Below are 25,910 nucleotides of genomic sequence, written 5' to 3' on the forward strand. Positions count from 1 at the left end.
GAGAGAGAGAGAGAGAGAGAGAGAGAGAGAGAGAGAGAGAGAGAGAGAGAGAGAGAGAGAGATTTAAGCCAAGGGATAAACCAAGGTTCACTGAACATTTCCTCTTGGAAAAGTCCATTCATAATTTAAAGGCAATGAATAGATGATCTATTAAGCTAACATATATCAGTCAGTTCATTGACCCCCATGAACACAGATTACACATGAAGGCAGAATCACAAAAATATTTACACAACAATGATTGTTTATCTTCTTAGCCTATGACTCTATACAAAGGCATGGCAGATGACTGGAGGGTGAGCCCAAACAATCCAATAAAATCATGTCTGGACTCCCCCAGTTGTGTTCTATAGAGCACAGTGTCTATGAACAATTGCTTACCTGAAATGCCTGGTGAAATTTAAATGCCTGGTGATGGAAAGAAATTAAATAATGTCCATGATAGGTTTAACTCTATCTTGAATGTAAACAGGAAAGATCAGACAGAATTCAGAAAGCTTAAATTGCAAAGCTGAAGCCAAAGCACCAGATTCTTCCATTTTATCTTCGTTCTAATGCCAAATATAAAAACAAAACAAAGCAACAACAATAACAACTTTTTAAAAATCAAGTCTCTATGAACATGGGGAAGAATATTAGCAGTAATAAAAACTCATATCCTTGTCAATTTATCCTGTGGTATAGTAGAAAAGGGACTTCAGAAGCCATCTAGTCCAACCCCTTAATTTTTATAGATCAGGATGCTGAGGTTGGTATCCTCACAGAGCTTCAGTAATTTGCCTTCACTGGTAGTAAAAATCAGAAGTGAGATTTGAACCCAGACCCTCTGATCCCTAAGCCACTCTTCATTTCACTCTACTACATGGAGTCAGAGGCCCAGGGTCTGAGTTCTGGCTCTGCCATTTGTTGGTTAAATGACCTGGAGCAAGTTATTTCCCCTCTCTGTAAAATGATAGGGTTGGACTAAGATTTAAGGTCCTTTGAGCTCTAATCTCCTATGATGATGCTGTCAGTTCAGCTCACCAAATATTTATTGAGTTTATGCAAGTATATACAAGATTTTTGTGATTAACACTGGGGTTATGACAAAGTCCTTAATTCCTAAGTCTAATAATTCATTACCCCATTTTTCTTTTTAATGAGGGATAAGTAAACATGGAGGACAGGATTGAAGATAAAGTGCATTGTTACTTACAAACCTAATGAGAAGGAGTTCCTTGAGAAAATTCAAGCCAACTGCATCTCTACACTAATCTAACAATAATAACCAACCCCAAAGAGCAGAGATCAATTGGTAAATCAATTAATAAACATTTATTAAGCATCTACTATGTGCCAAGCATTGTATTAAGTGCTGGGATGTTTGATAGAAGTGAGTAGTAAAAATGCTAATGCTGATCAAGGAACAAGGTTATTCTAAATTATTAAGCAGCAGTCAGCATGAAACAAGTGAGAAAGAAAAAGGAGATTAAAAGTAAAGACACGAGTGCCTAGATTTGGTCAGGAGCCCAAGTTATATCTCCTTGAGTGAATCACTCCTGACAATAAAGCACATCTTGTGGATCTATTTCATGATATTGCATTGCCCTTGTATTGCCCATTCAATTGCCCTTGACCTTGTAGATGTGAAGTGAATGGGATTAAGAGAGTTAGCATACAACCTGCTGGACCATCACTGAGTCTTAGTTCAACCACACCTGACCAATGGCAAATGCAAGGTTGATCCTCTGCCTCTAGGCCACTGGATGTTAACCAAGTACTCATTCTTCAAGAACTCTCTACTGTTGGGCATAGCAGTACAAGAGGCAGAAGAAGGACAGATAGAGACACAGAGAGAGACAGACAGACACAGAGAGAGACAAGACAGGCAGACACAAACAGAGAGAGAGAGATGGAGGAGGATGAGAACAAGGACAAGGAGGAGGAAGCAGAGAGAAAGAATGACAGAGACTGAGAGACAGAGAAAAGGAGAGAGATAGAATGAAAGAGAAAGAAAAGACAAAGAAATAGAGAAAAAGGGGGAAGACAGACAAACAGAAAGAAAAGGAGAAAGACAAAGAGAAAGAGACAGACAGACAGAGAGAAAGGGTAATAGAAATTGGAGTGAAAGGATTTGGGTTCCAATCCTGGCTCAGTTCTCTTACTATACATGTGATTGTGGGTGAGTCTCTTCCTATGAAGCTCAGTTTCCCTACGTATAAAGTAAGGAGGTTGAAACCTTTCCTTATCCCCCTAATTGCCAATGTTCTCCTCCTTCAAATACCTTATGTAAGAGCCAATAAACTTAAGTGACGCAGCAAAACGTTTAGGATTCAGATCTATCAGTAACGCATATTTATTAGTTGTATCAAATAATTAGCTATCTGGCCCTGAGTCCCCTTAAAAGTCAAGAATTTCAGTTTAACAGCGGCAGTCTCAGATTTATGTGTCCTATCAAGGGGCTTTCGGAGAATTCGAGGCAATTACCTCCAACCACAAAGCTTACATAATACATTGCAGCTCAAAAACATTGTTTATCTAACAGAAAGGGAAAATAAGTCAAAGATGTATCTGCAGCATTAAATCACGACAAAGTAGTAACATGTACCCTTGAGATTTCCAGGGTTTAATGAAGGTTTTGCAAATCATAGAGATTCCAAACAATAATAAATTGTGAGAAGAGGCTAATTCTATCCGGTCACATCCCAAGGATTATCATCACCTCCTGGTACCTTGAAACATATGCCAGTAATGGCACCAGGCAATTTATCTTGATCAAGAGCCAGTAGTTTAATTTAGCAGCCTCATTAATTCTATTACCGTGTTAAGGCCTTTTAATTCTCTTTATAAGCTTGAGGCTTCCATTTTCCTCTTCCTCACCTGTCTGGTGTACGTTTGTATACCCACTGTCCTCCAGTACAATATGAGCCCTTTGAGTTCAGACAGTTTTCTTTCTTTTAGGTCTTCGTATTTCCCTCAGGGCCTTGCACATAGTAGGCACTTCTACCTACCTCTCAGGCTTGTTGTAAGGCACAAATTGGATGATAATTATAAATAATAAGCACTATATAAATGTTAGCTATTATTGTTAACTCTTATTTCAGACCATTCAGGATCAATAGAAAGATTGATGCTATACAGGTATCAGAATCAGCGGCACAGTGATTGTTTCCACCTTTGTAATGTAATTTATACAAAACTCTTCAATAGCATTAAATAATAATAATTAACATTCACATAGTGCTTACTATATGCCAGGTACAATGCTAAGAGCTTTACAATTATAATGTCATTTGATCCTCACAGCAGCCCTGCAAGGTAGGTGCTATTATTATCTCCATTTTACAAATGAGGAAACTGAGGCAAACATTTTTTTAGTGACTTGCCCAAGGTCAAATAGCTAGTAAGTGTGTGAGGCCGAATTTGAACTCAGATCTTCCTGGCTCCAGATCCAGCTTCCTATCCACTGCACTGCCTAGCTGACTCAGCTCAGTAACAGAGAAGAAATTAAAGCTCTTGGCCTTCAAAGAATTCATACCAGACTGTGGAGATATACAATACTGGGTTTTTCTATCAAGCACCAAAAGACAAAACCTTTTAGAAGACTGATTGTCAAGCACAGGACAGACATGCTTGGAGTAAATGTCCACACCTTCCCCTCACCCCCACCCACACACACACTTCAAATAAAAAGGGGAAATGGTAAGAAGGCATCATTACAGAAGCTTGGCCTTTTTCCCAAAGTATTGTTCTGTTTTATTCGTATCTTTGTGCCAACAGAATAAGAATTTGAGATTAAAGGGGGAAAAAAGAAAGGGGAACTGGAAATGGGTGGAGGGTCAAGAAGACTAGAAATGGGAGAGAATCCAAAGCCACCAAGCATTTCTTAAATGCCCACTACATAGAGAGCACTGTGTTAGATACTAGGATGAATGAAAAACAATTCCTTCTCAGTGAGCTTATAATGTACTGGTGGGTAGAGGGAAGAGTGAAGAGAAAGCATCAAATGACCAAAACTTAGAAAAAAAAGCTGAAATAATTTGAATGCTACTTGTACCCCTGGGTATAGACACAGGTTTTTCCAACTTTTGAAACTCACAAAATATTTTTTATTTATTTTCCAAATTGTGGAATCATGATTTATGGTAAAACTGTATTGTTTCTAAATATGGCTCCAATTGAACTTGGGAAGAAATACACCAAAGCAAAGAAGAGAGTATGATTTGGAGAAAAAAATAAGAGGACTGAATTCAGATATAAAACACAATGGAAACCAGCCCCTGCCTTCAAGAAGTTTATAGTCCATATTTCCTAAGTGTAGGTCTGGCTGTGTCACTCCCCTTATCCAATACAAAAAGAGATAGAAAAGCTCCAGTTCTATTACAGTGAGCCACCCAATTAACAAGGTTCCCTAATACTTCTAGAATAAAAAGTGAACTTCTCTGCTTGGATTTTAAAGCTCTTTACAATCTGGCCCCAATTTCTCTGTCTAGACTCATTCCTTTTTATTCTCCTTCCTGCACTCTACGGTCTTGGGCAAATTAGTCTTCTTACTGTTCTTCACACAGAAAGCTCCAAGTACCATTTCCCCATTCTTGCACTGGCTGTCACCCAGTCTTGGAAGACTTTCCCTCCTCACCCCTGCTCGGAGAATCCTCACTGTCTTGATGACTCAGCTCAAGCACTAACCACCTTTTGTGCTCTACAGGAGTAGAGCGAACCTGTTTTCCTCCCTCCCTAGTCAGCTTGTATTTATTTTGATTTTTTTTTCTGTTTATATTTATACATATACATGTTTCCCCACCAAAATGTAACCTTCTTAAAAGCAGGTACTTTACTTTCTGTCTTTATAGCCCCAACATCTAACAGAGTGCCTTATTCATACTATATACTTTTTTTTGGAGAGGGGAAGGCAAGGCAGTTGGGGTTAAATGACTTGCTCAAGGTCACACAGCTAGTGTTTAGTGTCTGAGGCAGGATTTGAACTCAGGTCCTCCTGGCTCCAGGGCCGGTTCTCTATTTACTGTGCCACCTAGCTGCACCCTCCATAGTAAATACTTAATAAATTCTTACTAATTATTGACAGATTTATTGAACTGAACTCCACTTATGAAATATCCTTATCAAAATTCTACTTTGAAACTTGATTAGATTCATTCTAGAACTTATTTTGAGTTCTTGTGAGGAAGTATTTACTTATAATTTTGAATAAGAATTGAATATCATCTCATTGCTAGTTAATCCAAGGAAGATTCATTCTGGGAAGTACAATTCAATTAGACAATTTTTTTTAAGCAATTGGGGTTAAGTAACTTGCTCAAGGTTACACGGCCAGTTATTTCTGGGTGTGGTGCTCAGTATCTGAGCCCAGATTCGATCCCCAGGTCATCCCGACACTGGGGCCGGTGCTCTTACTTGCTGTGCTACCTGGCCGCCCCTCAATTGGACAAATTTTGACTAAGTACATGCTCTTATATGGGCAAGGCATTATGTTCTAGGTTAAAAATACAAAGATGAAAAACAGCATGGTGCCTCCCTCCTCTCAAAGAGCTTATGCCAGTGAGCAAGTAATTATGATGCATGGTAAATTGAGATGAGGACCATAGAGAGGTGCAAAGTAGGAAAATTTGTAGGTGAAGAGAACATTTCCACTTGGGTTGGGAAAGGAAAGGATCAAAAAAGGCTTTCTAGAGTAAGTGGCACCTCAGCTAAGCCTCAAAGGAAGAAAAGGATTTTTATGAGAAGATAAAGTGATGGGGAACAAAGAGGGGCAGCTGGGTAGAGTGTTTGTTTTCATTGTCAAAACAATGAATGGAGACTGCAAGTGACTAGGTTTCATAATGTAAATCTGTGGAACAAAATGTGTTCACCATCCTATTTCTGGATCATGCAGATGATCCTAATTGGACATGCCTTGCACACTTAGTAGGTGTATAATGTAATATGTAATGATTATTGAATGGATAGATACTTTTGAATCTATATCTGTTTTGTCCTCAGGATCAATTTAGAATAGTGGCTATTATAGGTAAAGCCGGGTACCAGAGCAGCACTTTCTACAAGATATTGTCAGTGTTTAACTCCGCCCAGGAAGAGAGAAGAAAGAAGATGGCCATGTGGGTGGCAGGTGATGACAGCTCTGTCACTTCTGCTTGAAGAGATAGAAAAGCATCAGTTCTATTACAGTGAGCCACCCAGTTAACAAAGATGAGGCTGGAGAAATAAGTGGAGCAAAAAAGTCCCAGAGATAAACTCAATTATAACTCCAGAGATTTCTAACTCCAGGCATATAGCTATAGTTTAGATCTAAGCACTGCTAGGCACTGACCAAATAAAGCTGTCCAAAAATGTGATGGGAAGACTCATTGTGTGGTGCGTTTCCAAACACTGGAGATATGTAAACAGAAACTAAATTACTACTTAGCAGAGATATTGTAGAAGAAATACATAGGGCAGGGGGTTAAACAAAATGACCTCCAAAGGACCTTATAATCCCATGATCAAATGAGATACATGCAAAGCATTTTGCAAAGCTAAAAGGATTTTATAAACATTGGTTGTTATTAGTGATTACTATTAACACTATTTTATGAATATCTCTCCCTAAATGATCAGTAGAGGAGAATCTGGGGGAAGGTATGGACATGGCAAGATCATACCTCAGGAGGATTAATGGAAGAAATCAGAGATATCTATTGTAGGGAAGATGAGCACAGGGGCATGATATCTGTCTTAGAGTAAGTATATGAAGGGCCATCATGCAGAACAGAGATTGACCTTGCTCTGCTTAGACTCAGAGGTCAGAAGTAGGGGCAATGCGCAAAAGTTGCAAAGAAGCAAATTTTGGTTTAATGTAAGGAAGAATTCCCTAGCAAGGAGTGCTACAGAGAAGTGGAAGGGGCTGACTCGAGAAGTGGTTGTTTCCCATATCTGGAAATCCTTGAGCAAAGGTTGGTTGACCACTTGGTGGGTATGGTGTGGCGGGAATGCTTGTTCAGAAACAGGTCAGACTAAATGGCCACTGCTGACATCCTCTAACGAAGCTGAGAAATGTATAGTGGTGTTTGAATGAAAACAGCAGCATTTGTTATCTAAAATGTGCCACATCCAAAGCCAAACCTAAGTAGAAAAAAAGAAAGATGAGTTCAGTTCATGCTTTACTTTGTGACAAGGGAAGGCTCAATTCTGAGATGGGTTGGGGGAAAACAAGATGTATCTGGAAACAACTGTGATATGAGAACAAAAGTTGCCAACAAAATTAAAAAGGAAACTTTGTTTAGAAACTCAGAAATTTTCAGACATATTCCGTTTTTTCAACAGTAGCCAGAGAGAATCAAGATTGAAATCTGAGAGTGTCTCAAAAATATGATTGCCTCTGCTTCACCTAATACATGGTCCCATCAGGTATAAGGGCTGTGGGGAGCTGAGACAGTTGTACTTTACAATGATCTGCCTCCTCACCAATGAATGAAGATTAAAAACACACTGATGGGGCAGCCAGGTAACACAGCGAGTAAGAGCACCGGCTCCAGTGTCAGGATGACATGTGGATCGAATCCGGGCTCAGACATTTATTACCCACCCAGAAACACCTGGCCGTGTAACCTTGAGCAAGTTACTTAACCCCAATTGCTTAGGGGCAGCCAGGTGGCTCAGCGAGTAAGAGCTCCAGTGTCGGGATGACCTGGGGATCAAATCCAGGCTCAAATACTTAGCACCACACCCAGAAATAACTGGCCATGTAACCTGGAGCAAGTGACTTAACCCCGATTGCTTTAAAACACACACACACACACACACACACACACACACACACACACACACACACTGATTCAGGTGCCTACTCCTTATTACCTGAGACCACAAGCAAGTCATTTTACTATTCTATTTCCTCATCATTAAACCAAATGGGTTGGACTATATAGCCCCTGAGGTCTCTTCCAGCTCTAAATCCTATGAATTCTGTTTTGTGCAAAGCATTGTATGAAATACTAGAAGAGATGCAAAGGAAAAGAAGAGTTGTCCCCTGTCTGCATGGAACTTATAGTCTAGCAGGGGAGGCTATATCTGAGTGGACTGGCATCAGGAACAAGTGAAAACAAAAAGTTACATCACAAAGGCAGATACTGATGATAAATTATGTCGTGCTAAATTTGTGTTAATTTTTTCCCATGAGAAATTAACGTGAGTCCATATTTCTTGTAAAATACTTATAGTGTTTAGTAACAGTTGGTATTATCACAGCTTATTTGGAATCATAAGATCCAGGTTGAAATCCTAGGTCCAATTCTTACTATTCCAGTGGTAAGTAAGCTTTCCTTTCTGAGTCTCATTTTCTCCATCTATAAAATGGAAATAATACTTACACTTTATACCTCACAGGATGATTGGAAGAAAAGCACTTTTGTCAACCCTAAAACACAATATATCTATGTTTTAGGGACTTGTTTATCAGCCGGGGAAAATAAATAAAAATAAATCAAATAAATCACAAGTGATTTGCCTAATAGTTATCTTCTAGAACATACAAGTTCTGAAATCTTGGTTGAAGTTACCTCCACTGCTGAATGATTCTGTCCCTTATTGCCATAGGGAAGTACCAGGGTATTAGCTACAGAGAATGCCATGCCTTTAAAAATTTATAGATGCACTGATTAAATGTTCTTGAATCTAAGTTGGTGGGATAAGCTAGGTAGTAGATTGGAAAGAGAACTATGTCTGTAGTCAGGAAGATACAAATTCAAAAAGTTAAGTTAAAAAGTTAAAGCTATTATTATCCCTGTTTTACAGGTGAGAAAATGAGGCAAAAAAAAAAAATAAGTGGCTTGCTCAGGGTCACACAGCTAAGTATCTAAGAAAGGGTTTGAATTGAGTTTTTGTGACTCCAGGCCTTTCCATTGCGCCACCTAACCATCTAGCAAGATACACTTACAACTATAAACAAAATTAAATCTAGCGTCATTACAGAATGAGTAGTGGATCAATACTTTAAAGAGTCAGAGGAATTATCAATCTAAATAAGAAAAAGAAAGCCAAACTTACAACCAAAGATACCTACAGATGTGACTTCAAAGTCAGAAAGTTAAGGCACTAAGAAATACAGGCAAGTCCTTTAAAGAGGAAGTTTAGTTATTTACAGTTTGTACAAGAGGAAGATCTAGGCACTCAGAAGTAACCAAGAACAACCTTTTAGTTATAATTGCCCTCACCCATTGTAGCCAAGCTGAGCAGTGGCAGCATTTCTTTGTGGGTGAGAATAACTTTAACCACATCTGTCTTTTCCAACAGTTTCCGAAGGCAAGGAAATCTGATCGGTTACATCAGCGAGATTGTAAGTCTTATTTATCTTCCTTTTTCTTTTCTCATGCTTAAAAATAAAACGATGGCAGTAGCTCTACGGTTCTTCCTCAAATAGGGGGCTTGCAAAGAAAAAGAACATAAGAACACCAACACCTTAGCTAACAAGTCCCTATCCCCGCGATTAGGACCAATAGAAATGTTTGTTAAGTGGATTCTGATGGACTTCATGCCCAAACTGCCTTTGCTTCAAGTTCACCCGGGGTCTGCACAAATGAAATGCCCTGCCCTATTCCCTATTCCCAGGGGCCAAAGCCAGGACACTGTCGAATATAGGGCTCTGGAGCAGGTGTGTAAGAGGTGGGCCTTTGCAAAAAGGACAGCCTAATGTAGAGGAGAGAGCGTTAGAGTAGACATGAGGCTCCCAGTTCTGCAATTCATTAAGTCACCATAGGCAAATCCATAAAACTTTCTGAACCTCATTCTCCTCATCTATAAGGCAACTTGGTCTAAGAAGCAAGGTGATGCAAAGAACCACAGACATGAGTCCTGGATTCAAATCCAAATCCTGTCACTTATTCTCTGTTTAATCTCAGACAAATCACTTAACCTCTCTCTGTTCCTTGGGATCTTTATAATATGAGGGGGTTGAGCTGGATGGTCTCTGGGGTCCCTTCCAGCTTTAAAATTATGACTCTATTTAGGTAAGTGGCTCTTAAAGTGTGGTCGGGGGACCCGTAAGAGTCCCTGAGATCCTTTCAGGGTGTCCACAAGGTCAAAACTCTTTTCATAAGAATACTAAGACATTTTAATTTCCAACATGATAAGTATCAATAGATATAACAAAAACTCTTAGGGTGAGGTATCCCCAATAATTTTTTATGAGTACAAAGGGGTCCTGAGACCAAAAAGTTTGCGAACCTAAAGGCTAAATGACCTCCAAGATTTCTTCTAGCTCTAAGTCCTATGATGACTAAATTTTGCCTGAGGGTCCTTTTTGGAAGAAAGGGTGAAGGTTGATGAGTTGAGTCACCTCTCAGTGCAATCAGAAAAGAGGTCATGAAGTAAAAGGGGCGCATGGTGGCCTTGCTTCTACTCAGCCAAGGATGCTTCATCCTTTTAGTGTTGTGGACTCCTTAGCATTCTGATGCAACCCAGGGACCCCTTCTCAGAATAATGCTTTTAAAGACATAAAATAAATACATAGGATGACAAAGGATACCAATGATATTGATATTATCTTATCAAAATATTTTTTTTAGAAAGTTCACAGGCCTGAGGTAAGAGCTGGACTAGGCCATCCATGCCACAATACCTGGAATGAAAGGAAGGATAGGGACAGCAACAGAGGAAAATAATTAATTCCTCTGAGTATCAGCAGGTACAGACCACTGAAATTCTTCATCATTGCTTCAAGCATACCACTCTTAGGTCACCCACCAAGTTGTCCAATCATTTTTCAGTCATGTCTGACTCTTTGTGACCCCATTTGGGATTTTCTTGGCAAAGATATTATAGTGGTTTGCCATTCCCTTCTCCAGCTCATTTTCCTCATGAGGAAACTGAGGCAAACAGGGTTAAGTGACTTGCCCAGGGTCACACATAGGAAGTGTCTGAGGCCAGATTTGAACTCAGGAAGTAACTCTTCCTGACTCTGGGCCTGGCTCTATCTATTATACCACAGGTAGCTGTCCTACCCAACTATAAAAGAATGGAATTTGATTAAATCCTGCCCAGTTCTCCCTTCCAAAATATAAAATAGAATATTCTCCTATCATCACATTTCCAGGCAGAGCTACATATCACTACTGTTAGCCTAAGGCAAACCAGGACACGTGTAAATTATGTTTTGTCTTCTGTTGCAGATGTACCCTCCAGGTCTAATACAGATAAGCCGAGAGCACACCTGACAGGTAATTTTTCTTTGTTGACAATAATTTATTCCCTAGGAAACAATCAACTGAGCTATATGACCAGTGAGAGGAAAGTCTGGGGTAGTATGCATTGAACAGTTCCTGTGATTGGGATGCCATGATTTTCATTGAGAGTTTGAGGGCAGAAGCCAGGTTTCAGAACTATGATATCATCAGTAAAGGGGCTCCTCTGTGAGGATATACCCTCTATCAATGGAAATCTACAACTACTCTGCAACTTACAGGCTCAGAGAGTTCCCGGGGACATTGAGGTCAATTGATTTGCCCAGAGTCATATTACCAGTAAAGAAGAGTTAAAAAGGATGTAAAAGGACATCTGGTCCAACCCATCCCCTCCACGGGATTTACGGAGGACTCCTCTGTACAACATGTGCTCTTTGATGCCCAGGGCAAGCAAAAATGTTCTAAGTCCCACAAATGGTTCTTTTTTTGCAAAAGGACCCAAAGGAACCCTCTAAGTGTATCAGGGGCAGAATATGAAATAAGGTTTCCCGCCTTCAAGTTTCCTTTCTTGCCACCTCATCAAGCTGCTTCCCATATGGTACAAATTAGGGTGGAAAAATAGCCATGCCCTGAGATAGCCTCAGTGTTTCATTTTAAGGATTTTCCAGAGTTCTTGGATATAAAGTGCTTGGTTTAAAACTGGGAATCACATCGTTTTAGAACAAAAGTCTGGAATTTCCAGTTCTTATGAGTGAACAGGGTGAAAGCATTACATGAAAAAAACAGTCCTTGGCATTTAACTCTCAGGCCTTTTAGAAAATTATTATCATTATTATTAGTAGTAGTAGTATTACCAAATGCAAAAGGGCAGAGGGATTTCCTGAGGGACTGAAGGTTATGGTTTTCCTGTCCAATTCCGAGAAGTAAAAGTATAGGAAAAAGTTAAAACAATAGCTAGAATTTATATAGTGCTTGATATGTGTCAAGCACTGTGCTAAGTACTTTACAATTATTATCTCATCTAATCCTCAGGATAACTTTAGAAGGTACTAAATGGGGATAACCCCATTTTACAGTTGAGGAAATTGAGGCAAACAGAGATTAAGTGACTTGCCCAGGGTCTCATAGCTAATAAGTACCTGAAGCTGGATTGGAGTCTTCCTGAATCCAGGCCTAGTGCTCTATCCAAATTTCAGAGGCTTAGGTAATGCCTCCACCCACACAGACTGCAACCCACTACAATTTAGCAAAAATTCTTCAAGAACCACAATGGCCAAAAAGCTCATCACCCTGCACCTTGGTGAAAAGTCTCTCCAAGTTAAACACGATAGTTCCTCAGGCAACAAATCGAAGATCTATTCCCATGCTGAAAGTCTTTAGTGCCTGGAAGGAAGGGCCACCACAAGTATGGGCATCACGAGCCTAGCATCACTTCCACATCACAAGGTTTTGCTGACCTGTGGGAAATTCTTTACTTCCACACCAATTAGTTCTTCCACAGACTACCCACCTAGTGCCTGAGATGCAGAGCACAAAAACAGTAATAACTTGCCTCAGAAACACACCAGAGAAGGTTCTGAGTCCAAGCAAGATACGCAAAAACACATTCAACAACATCTACTTCCTCTCCAATTAATTTTGTTGGGGGTTTTTTTTGCTTTGTTTTTGAGGGTTGTGGTTGTTGAGTTGTTTCAGTTGGGGTTTTCTTGGCAAAGATATTGCAGCAGTTTGCCATTTCCTTCTCCAGGTCATTTGACAGATGAAGAAGGTGATGCAAACAGGGTTAAGTGACTTGCCCAGGGTCATATAGCTAGTGTCTGAGGCTAAATTTGAACTCGTGTCTTTCTGACTCTAGGCCTGGCACTCTATCCATTAAGTCACTCAACTGCCTCTTTCAGAGTTGTCTGAGTTTAAATAACTTGCTGAAAATCACAGAGCTAGTATTTATAAAGACCAAAGTTGAATTCAGACTTCTCTCACTTGATCATTATCCACTATACCACATTACCTCTCAATGAATTTTGCTCATTTAGGACATTTTTTGAGACTTAAGTAATTAATTTTAATGGACATTTTGCAAACAAACTATCATCAAGGTCTCCCCTGTGACCTTTTTTTTGTGATCCTGCCTGAATGCTTTATCAAGGTGTACATTCCTTCAGAATGAAAATCAGACACATTTGAATATACGTGGTTTTTACCACCTGCCAGAAAGAATGGTTGAAATGGAGTAGCTTAGACACCATTACACATTAACCCAACCAAATCAGAGGCAATCTCAAGAAGCTAGTTACCTTCATCCAGCACTTTGACCTTCCTTCCCTGATCTCTGATTACATTATAAACATTAACTTTACTAAGCAATTGGGAGGCAGAAGAAAAATATCAAGGACAAAGATAAAGGAGGCTTCTATGATAACTAATAAGAATGCATTCTTAATTTTTTGTTGGATATATCTCCTTTTGCAGCAAACTGATCCATGGATCACTTATTTGGGAGATAAGTGTTAAGACCGTCTCGTTCTGTATATGAACATATGTGACTGTGCATGGACACATGCCATACACTCTGGCTAAAGACCAAATGTCAAATTGTGTCTGCAGAAGTAGAGTTAGAAAATCAATGGAATAAGGACTATCTTTAAATTTCTCTTGTGAAGAATAATCCGATCACTTTAGGGAAGATTCATTGTGATTGTCAGTATGTGAAAATGTCAACTAAGCCGGGGTGCCTTTTACAAAATGGAAACATGATTGTGGGAAGTTAAAATGTTTCTGCTTGCCCTGGGCATTGAAGGCCAGATGTTGAGCATCACAGACCATGTGTCATAGAGGGGACCCCTCCATAGCCCGTATAGAGGAGATGGGTCGTGCCTCTAATGGAGGTCTTGTAAGTCTATGGTTCTGATCATGTGGCTTCTATTAGAAGACCCACAATGAGGGAAAACACACAGCTCCCTGAGGCAGCCCGTCCCCTTTTTGGACAGATGCCATTCTTAGGAAGGCTGCTCCTCACATGGAGTCCAAATCTTCTTCTCTACAACTCCTACCCATTGCTCCTCACTCTTCTTCCACATAATAGCCCTACAGGTATCTGAGGAGAGTTACCATGTTCCCTCCAGCTCATCCCTTCTCCAGGATGATCATTCACGTTTCCTCCTTCTAACACCCTCTCCCAAGTCCTCTCATCATTCCAGACCCTCTCTTATGGATGCACTGGAAATTTTCATTGCCTTTTTTTAAACTGTGGTGCCAAAATTTGAACATTATACTCCAGTTGTGGTATAATCAAAGTGGAATACCAAAAAATGGGGGGCGGGGCTGGCGCCAACTCGTCCTCAGCTCTCGGGAGCTGATTGTTAAATTTTCAGCATAAGCATTTGCTGATCAGAAATCAGCAAACACTATAAATCAGATCTTGATTTGTTTTATTGGTTTTCTAGATTTAAGAAAAGTCAGCTAGATGACATAATGGATAGAGTTCTGGGTCTAGAGTCAGGAAGACTCATTCATCTTCCTGGCTTCAAATCTAGCCTCAGATACTTACTAGCTGTGTGACCCTGGGTAAGTCACTTAACCCTGTTTGCCTTAGTTTTCTCATCTATAAAAAGAGCTGCAGAAGGAAACAGCAAACCACTCCAGTATCTTTGCCAAAGAAACACCAAATGGGGTCACAAAGAGTCAGACTTGTTGGAACAACTGACCAAAAATAAAGACTTAAGAAAGGAATGCAAAAAATCTTAATAACACAGGTTAAACTTTAAAGTATCATGGGTAGATTTATTTTTCTGAGAGATACTTATTAAACATTTACCAGCATACCACTGAACAGAACTACCACCTCCCTCCTCTCTGCCCTTCTTCATGCAACTATGGGGGTTATAATTGTCCAATCTACAATAAAAGAGACTGAGGCAGAGCTCTGAGCCAATGGTACTTTATTAAAGGGTCCATGGCACCCTCTAATAAAGTGGACATCAGATCTCCCTCATGATTTGAGATGCTTCCTTCTTTTAGGGCCTTATTTCTATAAAACTTGATATTAGATTTGGTGTCTTAACATTATAAAGAGGCATTTTACTCACCACTGAACCACCTGTGAGTTTACCAAAAACTCTTCCAGTCATCATGTTCAGCAACTCAGCCAAGAAGATATCCAAATTTTATTGTTGTGAGATTACCCAGGGTTAACACTACCCTAGTTCTGCTAATTAGGGCACATGTTTGGAAGCCTCAAAACACTAGATAACTGTGAGTCTCTGACTCTCTGTACTGAAAAATCTATAACTTGGTAAAACCTGCCCCCTATGTTCCCCTGACATAGGATTCAAAAAGTCAGATCAACTCCATGCCATAATGGGGGCAACAGAGGAGGACTTTAGTTGACAAAAGGGCTATATAAATGTGTGATAGTTGTTGTTAGTATTCTTATAATTATCTTGTTAGCATCTTATTCAATGGAGCTCAGATGGAAAAAGTGCTGGCACTGATCATTATGCTTAGAGCATTCTTTTATATTGAATATTCTATCGATTATTGCAGGAAAAATGGCTGCTTTTGTAATGAAATAAAAGTATTAGAATGTAGGTTCACTAATAGCATCCTTAATGCAACTACAGTGGCAAAGGGTATTGGGTATGTACTTCATCCTTTTCCAACAAGTTTGTTTTTTCCTATTGGATCCTTATATTTTAACAGATTTTTATTTCATGTGACTTTGAGATTATGAGTATTTATGTGATGATATCTAATAAAATCATTCATTTTTACTGAATTGATGCTATAATTAGGTGATTATGGGCAACAGCTCCATCTATAATGATGTTCTGATTTCAGTAAGTGTATTGGTTGAATTCTCAAGGATATTTTGGCATCTGTATTTGTGGCTTGGGTATTTATCATCATGGCTATTCATGAAAGATAGAAAGTTTCTGATATACAATCCAAACCACTGGATCACATCTTTCTGGCATTCTTTTATTATCTATACTCACATTTAGCACTTAGTTATTTCATAGCTACTAAATCTTCACAGCTTGCAGGGGTGTACTGCACACTTCTGTTCTCTTGGATAATCTGCATTGGTCACCAATTCCAGGCTTCTTAAGGATAACTCCTATGTAGTATCTGGTGATGACAATCTGGATCTAAATTCCCATCATAAATAATTCTGTTTTTAGAAGCATATTCACATCTCTCAGTGAATTATTTCACTCTTCTTTATCAACATATATTTTACTGAGTTCATGGGTATGTCACCTATGGAAGGACTTTTGATGACACTTAGATTTTAGCTTTTTCATCATCTCCAGAGGTAACTACTTTTAGTTACATTCAATAAATCTAGTGCTGCATACCAGTTATTGGCATTTACTTTTTTTAAAAATTAATTTGTTTGTTTACTTTTAGTTTACAGGATTCAATTCCACAATTCCTTGAGTTTCACATTTTGTCCCCCTCCCTCTTCCCCTCATGGTAGCATATAATCAAGTATAGGATCTGTAAATACTTTCACATTATACATTAGTCAGGTTATAAAGACGGATTGTATCAGATAGAATGAAAAATGGTAAAGAGGACATAAAACCAAACAATAAAAGGAAAAAGATCAGGTATTTTGCTTCCATCTGGATATAAACTCAGTTCTTTCTAGTTCTTTCTCTGGATGCACAAATTTCTCTCCATCATAAGTCTTTTGGGATTGACTTATATCACTGCATTGCTTAGAAGAGTCCAGTCTATCAAAGCTGGTCATCACACATACGTTGTGTCTGTAATTGTGTACAGATTTCTCCTGGTTCTACTCTTCTCACTCAGCATCAGTTTGTATAAGCCTCTCCAGGTAAATATGAAGTCCATCTGCTCCTCATTTCTTATAGCACAATAGTATTCCATAACATGCATATACCACAACTTGTTAAGCCATTCCCCAATTGATGGGCACCCCCTTAATTTCCAATTCTTTGCCACCACAAAAAGAGCTGCTATAAACATTTTTGTACATATGGGTCTTCCACTTCTATCATCTCTTTGGGATATAACTCTAGGAGTAGTATTTCTGGGTCAAAGGATATGAAATTATTTATAGCCCTTTGGGCATAATTACAGATTGCTCTCCAGAAAGGCTGGATCAGTTCATAACTCCACCAGCAATGCATTAGTGTTCCAATTTGCCCACATCCTCTCCAGCATTTGTCATTTTCCTGTTTTGTCATCTTAGCCAATCTGACTGGTGAGATGTGGTACCTCAGAGTTGTTTCAATTTGCATTTCTCTAATCAATAGTGATTTAGAGCATTTCTTCATGTGCTTATAGATGTCTTTAATTTCTTTCTCTGAAAATTGCCTGTTCATAACCTTTGACCATTTATCAATTGGGGAATGACTTGTATTCTTATAAATTTGACTCAATTCTCTGTATATTTTAAAAATGAGTCCTTTGTCAGAGACATAGGTTGTAAAGATTCTTTCCCAATTTCCCACCTTCCTCTTAATTTTGGTTACATTGGCTTTGTTTGTACAGAAGCTTTTCAATTTCATGTAGTCAAAATTATCCATTTTACATTTTATAATGTTCTCTAATTCTTGTTTAGTCATAAAGTCTTTCCCTCTCCACAAATCTGACAAGTAAACTATTCCTTGTTTTCCAAGACTGCTTACAGTATCAACCTTTATACCTAGATCATGCACCCATTTAGACTTGATTTTGGCATATGGTGTTAGATAATGGTCTAAGTTATTGGCATTTACTACTGCTTAGCAAAATTATGTCTGTCTATCCATTCTAAAAGTATTTCCATAGGTTTGGGACCTATTAATCATGTGCTCTGAGAATCTCTATCCATCCTCTTCATCTTTTTGTGTAAAAATTAGGCATTATTCCATAGTTGAGATGCTTTACAGTGAAGAGTACAGTGTTTTATTAATATTGTGTGAGCTTTTATTAGGATATTTTTCAAATCAGCTATAGTCCATTTTATAGTTCAGAAAGCTTACATTAAGACTAATATAACACTAATAATAAGTGTTCATTGCTTCCAGTATCATCTTCCTATTGATGATGAAAGAGGGGAGGAAATGAGAATCTATTAAGTGACTACTACAGTTATCCCTTCCACATCACAGAAGTTAGGGGAGTGGCACCCCACCATCTGGAAAATCTGCATAAAAATTTTTTACCCTCTCTTCATGCCAGAGAAGTCTGATGTTTTTCCTTTTTTCTTTTATGGCATGTTTACAGTACCTTATTGTAAAATTTGGGTTGATGCTATACAATACTATACGTATATTTTATGCATTTCTGAGTTTCTAAACCATTTTCTGTCATCTGTTGGCCTTCATGTGTTGTCTGTGACTTCCCCAAAACTCCTCAAAAATGCCCATTTAATTTTTTGTGCTGACCTGTGGATATGCCAAAACCATGATAGGGAAAGTTGTGGTGTGGAAGGAGTAACTGTATTGCTAGGCACTGTTCTAAGGACTTTACAAATATGACCTCATTTGATCCTGACAACAACCCTGGGAGATAGCTGCTTTTATTGTCCCCACTTTACAATTAAGGAAACTGAGACAAACAAAAGTTAAGCGATTTGCCCAGGGAGGGTTCAGTAAGTATTTGAGTCTGGATTTGAACTAAGGTTTTCCTGCCTTCGGGCCTGAAGTTCTATCCACTGTGCCACCTAGCACATCTTTTGATGATGATAATAATAATGAGTGATTTTCCAAAAGCTGAACGATGTGTAATTATAACAACCAAAGTCTCATCGAACGCATGAGAAGATGAACCTCCCTCCTTTCTTTGTAGTTTGGGGCATTCTGGGTATGGAATAGCATATACTTTCAGACATGGTGGATGTATTGGTTGAATTTAACTGCTCTTTTCACCTTCTTTCTTTTTTATTCTTTGTTTAAAGGGATGGGTTCCTAGATGTGGAAGGGGGAGCAATATGTGTGTGTGTGTGTGTGTGAAATGTGGTATAAAACCAAGAGATATCACTAAAAAATGGGGGGGGGGAAAACAAAAATGTTCATCAAAAGGAAGGCTTTGTCCTTAATGACCTGCCGTTTCTTTTATAGGGTCTGTTGATCCCATGTGAGTAAAGTTAACTTATTTTGGTTTCCCTCTAGCTGTTCGACAGAAGTCTCCCACGAAAGACTCATGGCCAGCTCTCCAGTGGGAACACAAACTTGGCTCTGCCTTCATCAAAAACCAAATGAACTACACCAACAAGTTCCTGGTGATCCCAGAGTCAGGAGACTACTTTGTTTATTCACAAGTCACTTTCCGAGGCAGCACGCCAGAGTGTGGTAAAATCAACCAAAAAAATCAGTCTACCAAGCCCAATTACATAACCCAGGTCATCACCAGAGTCACTGACAGATACCCAGAGCCAATACAGCTTTTAACAGGGACCAAATCGGTCTGTGAGATAGGCAGCACCTGGTTTACTCCAATTTATCTGGGGGCTGTTTTTTCGATGCAGGAGGGGGATAAGCTGATGGTGAATGTCAGTGACATCTCTCTTGTGGATTATACCAAAGAAGACAAAACATTCTTTGGGGCTTTCCTGTTATAAGGACAGAGGAAGCTATCACTGTGAAAGGATACTCTGTTTTCACTGAATGGTTCCAATTCCTAATTTTAATCATTTGTATGTACTTAAACCCAGAAAATTTCATGAAGGGGGCAGGGAAAGAAGGGGAGAGAAATTCCACTAAGTCTGTATTTAGGTGAGAAGTTCTGAGCTAGGAAAAGCACTTTATAATATGCTTAGAAGATCAGAATTCTAAGCAAGACAGCAAAAGAAAGTATCATGGGACACAGAACCTCAGAAGTAGAAGAGATCACGGGGCATAGAATGTTTGAGCTAAAAGTAACCTTAAAACAGAATTTCAGAAATTGAAGAAACTTTAAAACATTAGAAGTTTTTAGCCAGAAGGAAACTTAAAATGCAGAATGTTAGAGGTGGAAGGAGCCTTAAATAACAAAATGTTAAAATATAGAAAATCAGAGTTAGAAGGGGTTATTTTATAAATTATCTAATCTAATCCCTTGATGTTTTAGGTGGGGAAACTGAAGTCCAAAGACAGAAAATGACTCACTTGAGGTCACACAGTCAGCTAATACTGTGCAAATATGATCCCATTTGATCCTCATGACAACCCTGGAGGGAACATGCTATTACTACTCCCATTTTAAGAGAAAAAGGCAAACAAAGGTTAAGTGACTTGCCCAGTACCATCTACCTAGTAAGTGTTAGACGACAGATTTGAACTCAGGTCTTCCTGACTTCCTGACCCAGCACTCTAGCATGTCACCACTTAGCTGCCTACTGAACAGAAGAACAAGAGGAAAATTCAGTAAGATGAATGATTTGATATGTGCCCTCCCTATCCCCTCTATAAACCTCAGATTCCTCATTGGTAAAGTAAGGGGGTTGGACTAAGAAGTTTCACATAAAGAATAAAATACTTGGTTTAGAGTCAGGAAGATCCAGGTTCAGATCCCACTTCAGATATTTACTGTGTGACCCCAAGCACTTAACCTCTCTGTACCAGTTTCCTTTTCTGTAAAATGAAGAGATTGGCCTATAAGATCCCTTTTTGTTCTAACTCCATAGTTTAAGATCCTAGGATCCCTTCAGTCCTAAATTATATAAACCCCTGATCTTTAAGAAAATGGTTTTCCTTTAGATTTATCATTAGTAATTTGAGTTACTTCTTTCAGTTCAGTTATGTGACTCACCATGCATTTTCTCAAGGTTTAGGTTGGATGACCTTTAGCAATCACAAAATTTTCTCAATTGAACTTTGAGATCTCCTCGAAAGTGAAAAGGCAAAATAACATTCATCAGGAACTCTACCAAACAGGGCTTTTTCTCATGCCAGATGTGGAATGTACCCAAAGTTGTGTTTTCTTATCATGACATGCATGCACATCATAATGAATGAATCAAGAGGTGGACATGGGCAATTAAAAGCAAGCACCATATAAAAAAGCCCCTTCTGAGTGCAGGAAAGGGCACTTTCTATGATGGAAAATTAATCTGGCCTTCAATGCCAAAAACATCAACTCACTAAATCCATATCTTCAACTAAGAACTAAAGAATTGACATCTAGATGGCAAATTCTTACCTCACTCAAAGATGGTGGGAACATTAATAATCTTCAGAAAACTCACTTCAGAAACATCAGTGCCCAATTTTTTCCCACTCCAGCCAGGTATACTTAGCCTTTGTTACCTGGAAGTTCATAGAAGATGGACTTATACTCAGAAAATGTGTGGACAATCACCAAACCTGAAGACAGTCAAAATGGAAGCAAGGTCTAATTTGAGGTTGGATTTGGGTTGGTTCCTTTCTTTGTTTAAATGTGTTTGTATTTATTTTGTAATCATTGTAAGAAGAGGCAAAGTGTTATGGGGGAGAGGGTTTATAATCTTCAACAAGACTTTATGTTATAATTAGGAACCCCTTGATAATGAAAGAATTTTCCTTGAAGGAAAGATAGAAGAATTTAAGTTGGAGAGAATCTTAGAGGTCATTTAGTCAAACACCTTACATCTTACAGTTAAGGAAACCAAAATGAACAGTGATTAAGTGTCTTACTTGAAGTGACCCAGGTGGTAAGTGGCAGAATCAGAATTGGAACCAAGATCTCCCAAGTCCAGAACCAATGCACTTTCCACTATACCACAGAACCAAGAATGGGGAAATACTTGCTTCTTTGCATATATCCCTTCTCACTTCCCATCCTCACCATAAAATATTCTCTTACCTTTGGTATACTGTACCTCCTTAGCCATCTCTCATGAATGAGTCCCAACAGAAGAAATTTGCTAAACTGAAATGAGGGAGGGGTTGGCAGGACAAATACCAACCAAAGAAATTTGGTTGAAGAGAAAAATGTGAATTCAGACTCCTTATTTGTGAAGTTAGTAAGTTAAATGTTCTTCTTGCATTATAAACATTATCCCCTCTCTGGACCTACCTTTATAAAATAATGGATACAGATTAGATCAGGGGTTCTTCACTTGAAACCACAGGCCTAAGATTTCAAGGGATGAATGGACTTGGATGAGAAAAAATGCATTTTGATTTTGACTAATCTCTAGTTGAAATTTAGCATTTTGTTCAAATATTTAAAAACATAATTCTGAGAAGCCCGTAGTCTTCACCAGACTGCCAAAAGGGTCCATAATACAAAAATAAGGTTAAGAACCCCTGGGCTAAGTGCCTTCAATGGTTTCTTCCAATTCTAAATCCTGTGAGCCCCTGATTCTCTCCTGGTGTTTCTTGTTCTCTCTTAATTGAAATGCTGTGGAAGGTTGCCAAATCTTCCCAAAATCCTATGGGGAAATCTTCACAAAAGAGAACTTAGAAATCAGGATCCCTTGTGTACATTTGCTCTTCTACGTCATGCTTCACTTAATAGATTAGGGTAAGAAAAAATATCTTGTCTGGACATGAATGTTTACAATAATAGGGCTTTCTTACCACATATGAGGAAATAAGGCTCTGGAAAACCCCTAAGATTAACTTATTTTTGCCCCAGTTATAAGTTTAAGTTATTTTTCAGGCTTCCCCTTCCATCTTTCATAGAAAGATGGAACCCCATGTGGTTTTTTTGGCATCTAACTTAGCTCAGGTATTTAATAGTCATTTTATATAACTATTTAAGATCCATTTGTCAGTGCATAACTGTGTCTGTGTTGTACATACACTTAATGGTGTGGGTTCTACTGTTTTAGTGTGGTATGGAAGACATTTTGCAGGTGAGCAGAAGTTGGTTTATTTTCTATTCAAGACAGCAAGTATTTATTAAGGATCTACTATGTGCCAAGCACATAGTTCTAAAAATAAAGAGAAAGGCAAAAATAGCCTGTTTTCCAGGTGTTCACAGCTTACTGAGTGGAACAACATGAAAATAACATGGCAAGAACAAGATATATACAGAATAAACTGGAGATAATCTCAGAGAGAAGGCACTAAGATTAAGGAGGACTGACACTGGCTTCTTGTAGAAGACTGGAAGGAAGCCAGGGAAGCCAGGAGGCAGAGACGAGGAAGGAGAGAGTTCCAATCATTGGGGACGTGTAACATCTATGTCAATAACTAACCTGCCAAAAAAATCTACTTACAAGAAGAAATCGTAGGATAGGATATTAAATCAAAGGGATATACTCAGGGAACAGATTTAGGAAGTGAATTTGACTCTGCTGCTAATGAACAGAGCCCTCTGTATTTCCATATATATATACATATAACTATATATATATTCATACAAATATATACAAGTATGGTTAAATACATCCATAAATATATACATGTCAAACTGTATTTAGAAACTTAAGTTACAGATGTTTTTGTTTAGACCTGCGATTTTGTATGTGTTGGCAAATACAGGTAAAGGAAATTCCTTCTGTCAAAAGAGATCAGCAACTCCTCAGGGGCAGTTAGGTGGTACAATGAGTGAATAGAGCACTGACCCTGGAGTCAGGAGGACCTGTGTTCAAATTCAGCCTCAGACACTTACTAGCTGTGTGACCCTGGGCAAGGCAAATCACTTAATCCCAATTGCCTCAAAAAATCCCAAAAGATCAGCAGCTCATATATACCTTCTAATCTCAGAAAGTTATCAGGAAAATGGAGAGGCTAAACAACTTACTGATGGTCACACAACCAGTGTAAGTCAAAAGCAGGACTTGAGCATTGGTTTTCCTAACTACAAGACTGTCTCTGTCCACTACTCCAGGCTGCCTCTCCTGACTTTAGTTAAAGTTGCTTTTACTACTTGGCTGTAGAGGGAATTCACTTTGCCACTTCTGAGGATACAAAGACAAAAATAATTTAAAAAAAATTATCCTCATCTATGGATACCTAGACATCATTCTAGTCATCTAAATCTCCCTACTTAGATTCCTAGAATGTGAGAACTAGGAGAGACTTTTGAGTTTAGACTCACATAATTCCGTAATACAGAATATTAAGAGCTAAACAGGGGCCTTAGAACATAAAATGAGTGAGTTGTAAAGAGTCTCAAGGATCGTCTTAGTCTGAGATAAACCCACCTGCTAATAAAGAAACAGAGGATGATAACAAAAGTGATTTGGTCAACATCAGATAGCTGGTTGAGAGCAGAGCTGAAACTAAGACATCTGTCTCCTGACTCCTAACCTAGTGATTTTCACACTCCACTTATGCAACTGATTAAAGTCATTGAAAATCTAGCTATTCCCTTTTTTGTCACAAAATGTATAAAGATTAAGGTAGTATGTGAGATCAGATAGTAGATAATAAACCCATGTGTTTTCATTGGTTTTATGTTTTATGTTAAAACGTCACATACCCAATGTAAAATGCATTTTATATATTGATGGACCTGTACCTCACTGGTATTGTTTCCATAGTTTTGTGCACTACTGTACTAATGCTAATTAAAATAAATGCAATATTGTGTTTAATAAATGAGTTTTTTTAATGGCATTGAAGTTCATGACCTATTTCCTGTTTAAAAAATGTTTTGTTCTGTCTATGGATCTGTGGGGTTTTAATGCAATGTGAGAAGTGACTAGCAATGACAATATTGAATCTCAAGATAGATTAGTTATATGACACCAAAAGCTACATCAACCCAGACAAAGAAAAGGAGAGAATTAGACTAATGACCCTGATAAGAAATAATAATTAGAAATCAGCAGCTAATCATCTCTACTTTCCACTTTTACCAGGGGATAGTATATCAAAGAATACAGTCAGTTTTCAAAAGAATAGACACAAGTCTCAGCAACCATGTAAAAAATATTCCAAATCATTAATAATTTCAGAAAAGCAAATTAAAACAACTCCAAAACACCATGCCACATCTATCAGATTGACAAAGGTGATAAAAGAGGAAAAAAAGCATTTTTCAAGGGACTATGGGATAGCAGGCATACTCATAAGCTTTTGACAAAGCTGTGAAGTGGTTCAACCTATCTGGAAAGCAATTTGAAACTATCCCCACAAAGTCACTAAACTGTGCATGCTCTTTGACTGATTGACACCAGTACTAAGAATATACCCCCAGTGAGTTCAAGGACAGAGGGGAAAGGGACCCATATGTACAAAAATATTTTTAACGGCACTTTTTATTGTGCTGAAGAAATAAATTGGGTGTTCATCAATGGAGAGATGGCTGAACAAATTATGGTATAGAGATACAATGGACATTATATCACACAATATAATGCAATGCAATATAATATATAGCATTATAAGACAGGATCATTATTAAAGAAACTTGGCAATACTTTATACGAACTGGTGCAGAGTTAAGTGAGCAGAAGTGAAGTAACCAAGAGAGCAATTTACATGATGACTGAGATAATGTAAAGGAGAACAGTTTTGGAAAGCTTTGGAAAATCTGATCAATGAAGTGACCAACCATGACTTTGGAAGACTAATAATTATGCATGCTAACTGCCTCTTGGAAGAGAGGTAATGAACTGGAGAAACATACATTTACAGATATAGTTAATGCATAGATTTGTTTTACTCAACTAAATTTATTGGTGAAAAAAGGGAGAGCTTCTCCTGGCAAAGAAAGGGAATTGGAGGGTAGTAATGAGCTGAAATGCCAAGAAAACCTTGAATAAAGTCCATAGCAAAATTAAAACATACTGTACTAACTACCTACTATACTTAACAAGAAGTTGGACTATGGACACCAAGATTCCTTCCAATTTTGAGATTATGCGAGATCAAGGCTCAAAGATGG

The 25,910-nt window shown here is 38.4% G+C and overlaps 1 protein-coding gene across 1 annotated transcript in view; it reads left to right on the plus strand.

The window, feature by feature from the left end:
• TNFSF15 (TNF superfamily member 15) overlaps nt 1-24,637 on the plus strand; it is a 33,589-nt gene extending 8,952 nt beyond the window's left edge. Inside the window, exons 2-4 of the mRNA XM_069073828.1 lie at nt 9,268-9,310; nt 11,142-11,189; nt 19,280-24,637. Coding sequence (XP_068929929.1) covers nt 9,268-9,310; nt 11,142-11,189; nt 19,280-19,728 — 540 coding nt within the window. The 3' untranslated portion in view covers nt 19,729-24,637. The remainder of the gene's footprint in view (nt 1-9,267; nt 9,311-11,141; nt 11,190-19,279) is intronic.
• Nucleotides 24,638-25,910: the final 1,273 nt, after the last annotated feature.

Source organism: Petaurus breviceps, unplaced genomic scaffold, assembly GCF_028583685.1.
Source record: "Petaurus breviceps papuanus isolate PSGF00001 unplaced genomic scaffold, PetGlider_PUasm1.0 90879, whole genome shotgun sequence".
NCBI lineage: Eukaryota > Metazoa > Chordata > Mammalia > Diprotodontia > Petauridae > Petaurus > Petaurus breviceps.